At 36.7% G+C, this 5277-nt stretch overlaps 1 protein-coding gene across 1 annotated transcript; it reads left to right on the top strand.

The window, feature by feature from the left end:
* The first annotated feature begins 315 nt into the window (after positions 1-315).
* On the top strand, positions 316-3224 carry LOC108320729 (G-type lectin S-receptor-like serine/threonine-protein kinase LECRK3). The gene is made up of 2 exons (XM_017552246.2): positions 316-1278; positions 1546-3224. Exons 1-2 carry the CDS (start codon positions 357-359, stop codon positions 3120-3122), a joined length of 2499 nt encoding a protein of 832 aa, XP_017407735.2. The 5' UTR covers positions 316-356; the 3' UTR covers positions 3123-3224.
* The last annotated feature ends 2053 nt before the right edge of the window (positions 3225-5277 follow it).

The raw sequence follows: 5277 nt of genomic DNA, 5'->3' as shown, positions 1-5277 counted from the left end.
GTGACTTTTAAAAGGACACGGATAGTTAGCAAAACTTTCATGTTCTTTAATTTTAAATAACTTTTCAAATTTTCAAGGATTATAGCACTAAATTATTATCATTTCACAAATTTTATCGTTTAATTTTTCTGAATTTTATTATCATAATTTTGAATTTCATTAATCTTAAGGATCATATAAATTTGATCATCTTATGCTAATTTAGTAGTTATTTACTAATCAATGGTTGAACATGTGCAAAGACTTTGCAGTGTTTTGTTATCATACAAAGCTAAGAAACAAAAAGCTTAAAGACAAAGACCATATCAAACAATACAGTGGCAGGAGACCACGACAACATATCATATGCTATAAAAATGTTGTTTGATGAATCAAAATTCATAGGTTGGTTGATAGCTACGATGACTTCTCTAACTTTTCCTTTTCCTTATTCGTACGTTGTTCTGCTGATTGTTCTCCTCTTTCTCTCGTCTTTGTTCACTGCTACTTCTTCAAACTGTGGTGGTTCTAGTGTGAACTTAACCTCCTCTTTAAACAGCAAAGATTCAACGACAGCATGGAATTCACCTTCTGGCCACTTTGCCTTTGGTTTCCAATCAGTTCTATACGAGAACAAGGAGTTCATGTCCGTGCTTGCAGTTTGGTTTGCCAAAGACCCCAACAAAACCATGGTTTGGTATGCAAAGCCAGGAAAAGAAAAAACTCATCTTTTTCCGTTAGGATCAACAGTGAATCTCACAAGCAAAGGAATTGTCGTGTATGATCCAAAGGGTCATGACATGTTGTGGCAACGTCCAGAAAACAACACTGATTCTTTAGTATCATGTGCTTTTGTGCTAGACAATGGAAGTTTTGAGCTTGTGGATGATGATGGGAAGAAGGTTTGGGAGAGCTTTGAGGAACCCACAGATACTATTTTGCCTGGTCAGAATCTGTCTAGGCCTCGAAGCTTCAGAGCACGCCAATCTGACACGAGTTTTGATGATGGGAATTTTGAACTCAGTTGGCAGGGTGATAGCAATTTGGTTCTTTACCATTCTCCAAAATCAAGCAACGATGATGCTGAAAGCTCTCAGTCTCCAACACACGACGCTTACTGGGCCACTGGAACTGTCGGAACTGAATCACAGCTTTTCTTTGATGAGTCTGGACACATGTACATAAAAAATGGCACGGGCACAGTGATCAGTGATATCACAAATGGTGGATCTGATGAGTTCTTTTACATGGCTAGAATTGACCCTGATGGGGTTTTCAGACTATATCGGCACCCAAAAGGTGTGTACCTATGAAACATCGACATTTCCATTTGTTTCATGTATATGTGTTTGATATGTATCTGTATCTGATACCTATATTATTCTATACTTTACTATATATGCGTAGGTGAAGGATCCAAAACTTTTAAAAATAGTTAAGAGAATCCAATAGAACTACGTTTGAGATAAAAGATATAGAACCATGTTAGTCTTAATGTTCCAGAAATATGTTCTTAATTTGAATTATGATGCTGCATTTATCTGATTGTATGTGTTTCAAAAACAGATGAGAACAAAGCTGTGGCTAATAGTTGCAGTTCAACGTGGTGGAGTGTGGAGCAAAAGCATCCAGATGATATTTGCCTTTCCTTCACGAAGCAAACTGGGAATGTTATCTGTGGTTTTAACAGCTACTGTGTTAGCAGCGGTGAGAGGACTAATTGTGAGTGCCCGGAGCATTATTCTCCTTTCGAACATGACAATCTCATAGGTTGTAGACCAGATTTTCCACTGCCCAGTTGCAACAGAGACGGGTGGGAGCAGAATAAGGATCTTGTAGATTTCAACGAGTATCCCAATTTGGACTGGCCTCTCTCAGATTATGATAAGTTTGAAACTGGAATGGACAAGGATTTGTGCAGACAAAGGTGCCTTGAAGATTGCTTTTGTGCTGTGGCCATATATGGTGATGGAAGCTGTTGGAAGAAGAAGTATCCAATGAGCAATGGAAGGAAGCACGCGAATGTGACTAAAATAGCTTTTGTCAAGGTGCCCAAAACAGATTTAAACAATGATGAAAAAGAACAGACTACACTTGTGATTGTCATATCAATACTCCTTGGAAGCTCAGTGTTCATCAATGTCCTTCTACTTGTTGCTTTGTTTGCTGCTTTTTTCATTTTCTACCACAAGAGGCTTTTGAACAGTCAGAACCTGTCAGTTGGTACAGTCAGTCACTTTACCTACAAGGAGCTTGAAGAAGCAACCACAGGGTTCAAACAAATGTTGGGTCGAGGTGCTTTTGGAAAAGTTTATAAAGGGGTGTTGAGATCAAACGCAAGCAGGTATGTTGCTGTGAAGAGGCTAGACAAGGTTGTGCAAGAAGGTGAGAAGGAGTTCAAAACAGAAGTGAGTGTGATTGGACAAACCCACCACAGAAACTTGGTTCGTCTGTTTGGTTTTTGTGATGAAGGGGAGCATCGTCTTTTGGTGTATGAGTACATGAGCAATGGTTCATTGGCTGGTTTTCTCTTTGGGATCTCAAGGCCTCATTGGAACCAAAGAGTGCAAATTGCTTTGGGGATTGCAAGGGGGCTCACGTATTTGCATGAAGAGTGCAGCACTCAGATAATTCACTGTGACATAAAGCCTCAGAATATACTCCTGGATGAGTTTTTCACTCCAAGGATTTCTGATTTTGGCTTGGCAAAGTTGTTGCTGGCTGAGCAAACTAAAGCTGCTAGAACTGGTTTGAGAGGGACAATTGGTTACTTTGCACCAGAATGGTTTAGGAAAGCTACAATCACAACCAAAGTAGATGTTTACAGTTTTGGAGTGGTGCTGTTAGAGATCGTATGTTGCAAGTCAAGTGTTGCATTTGCGTTGGAAAGTGAAGAAGAGGCACTCATAGATTGGGCTTATCGATGTTATAGCCAAGGGAATGTAGCTAAATTGGTGGAAAATGATGAGGAGGCAAAGGATGATATGAAGAGGCTGGAGAAGCATGTCATGGTTGCAATTTGGTGCATTCAAGAGGATCCTTCACTCAGACCTTCCATGAAAAAGGTTACACAGATGCTTGAGGGTGTTACAACAGTTTCTGTGCCACCTTGCCCTTCTATATTCACTTCATCTTCTTTTTAAACTGCATCAGGGTGTTATTTACAACAGTTTTTGTCAATACTCAGTCTGTTACACATTGCATTGCACTTCTGCTAATTTATTTCACACTGCACTATTTCATCTGATTGAACATGGAATGCATCATATTTTTCTACTGCATGAATTATTTCAGCATGCATTAATCGACTGGACATTGAATAGGGAAATATATTGGAAACTCAAAAGAATGTAATGGGTTAATACCAATGATTTAGATTGAAACTCGGGTAAGATATTGATATCACCTCATATAACATATTTATAAGTATTTTTCTTATAAGATGTTTAACTTTTTATGTATGAAATTTACACTCACATTGAATAAGATGACCATTACTTACACTTATGACGTCTGAAACCTCTTTAGAAAGATTTTTCGTAAAAGGAATCCTCTCACATCTATGATTCTTCACCAGGTATTCTTTTGTGGGGGTGAGTTTTCAATAAATATTTTGAAGGAGCTAAAACTTTTATATAAATATATAATTTTTTTTAAGATACCAAATATATGAAATATAGTAAAATTAAAAAAAAATATTTCAAATTATACATATGAAAGAAGAAAAATTAAGAGGGCCAACACTTTTATATAAATTTGGTTAAGATACCAAATATATGAAATATAATAAAATTTTAAGAAAATATATTTCAAATTATACATATGAAAAAAAATTAAGAGGGACAAAGCTCTTAGGGTCAAAAAGTTTTTCATTAAAAAAGTCCATGATATCAAAATATCCATACAAGTCTTGTGGGTCACGGTCAGTCTAGGACCTTTGTTGACTGCAAGTGCATTGGTCGCAGTGTAGCAAGTAATAAGTATTTATGTCGTTATCTCTCAAGAGAGTTGTTCAACACTCAACAACTATTGCACTCAATAACTCAATTAAATCTCAATTAAACTACAAAGTTCACAAGAAACTATTTTTGGTGTTTTTATTAAATAGTTTGTGTGCAAGGAATTTTTGTATGTTATTAAACTATCGAAAAACTTTGCTTATGAATTCCAACATCTTTCTCCATTCTTTGTAACCCAAAAACTTTGTTCTTCTAACTCCCTAGCTTTAACACCCCACATCTTCCTATCTTCAAGACAAAAACTTGTTCTAAAGGCTTTAACCAATTCTAATAAAGGTATACAAGTCAAGTTATTCTTGTATTTACATTTCTCTAGCACTATAGAGCATAAAACACTACAACAAAGGCAAGAACAAGAATATAACCACTATAGAAAACAAAACTCGAACCACAACTCTTTCCTTTCCCAAAACCTTCAAAATTAAGAAAGGAAATCATCTCTGATACAGTCATGAGTGTGCACCCCCGTTACTCTTATCAAGACGTTTTAAGTCCTCAATACTTCCACTTAAATACACAAACTCTACAATCCAGACTTGGAAAGACATGACAAACCACAACGTTTAGACTCAATTCTACACTGGAAAGGGACAAACCCACAACCTTAAGGTCATCCTAATGACGAATTGCTCTGATACATTAATGTAACATCTCAAAATTTCCTTACCCTTAACCAAAAACATAATAAGGTCTTTACAAAAATAAAAGATTTCTAAAACTAAACTTCCTATTCTACACCTTAGCTTCACCGTTTCCTAGCACCTACTAACCCCGACATTCCCCTAAGCTCACACCATTAAGGTGATCATTGCAAAAGAAAACAAACACACAAACAGACAAAAACAACAAGGGTAAGCTAATATTGTAAACGAATCAAATCATACAATTATAATTCATCATACAACACATTTCACTTTAAAATCAAACAAGAACCTAAGAATATATTCATATTCTAAACTTGAAAAATCTAGATACAGGTATTGATGTCGAGCTATGACAAGTTATGCACTTGTGGTGGCCTCTACTGTTCTACAGAGTCATTGCCAATGGGTTTCACCCTACCATACAAACAAGGTTAGTCTGTTCAACATCTTAGGCCAAAATGGAGCACCTAGACTAGGGTCTCCTACTACTCCTCACCACATAATCCCGTCTCTACCTGAGATGGAACGATTATTTGAGCATCAGGATAATCTCCAAGACTAAGCTTCTTACATCAACACCTACTCTACAGGGCATCACCATGGAATCTCTCAACGAGAGTCATGGATTTATGTCC

The sequence above is a fragment of the Vigna angularis genome, chromosome 5, assembly GCF_016808095.1.
Source record: "Vigna angularis cultivar LongXiaoDou No.4 chromosome 5, ASM1680809v1, whole genome shotgun sequence".
Taxonomy (NCBI): Eukaryota; Viridiplantae; Streptophyta; class Magnoliopsida; order Fabales; family Fabaceae; genus Vigna; species Vigna angularis.
The sequence above is the reverse complement of the archived record's forward strand: the minus strand, read 5'-3'. Positions and strand labels throughout refer to the sequence as shown.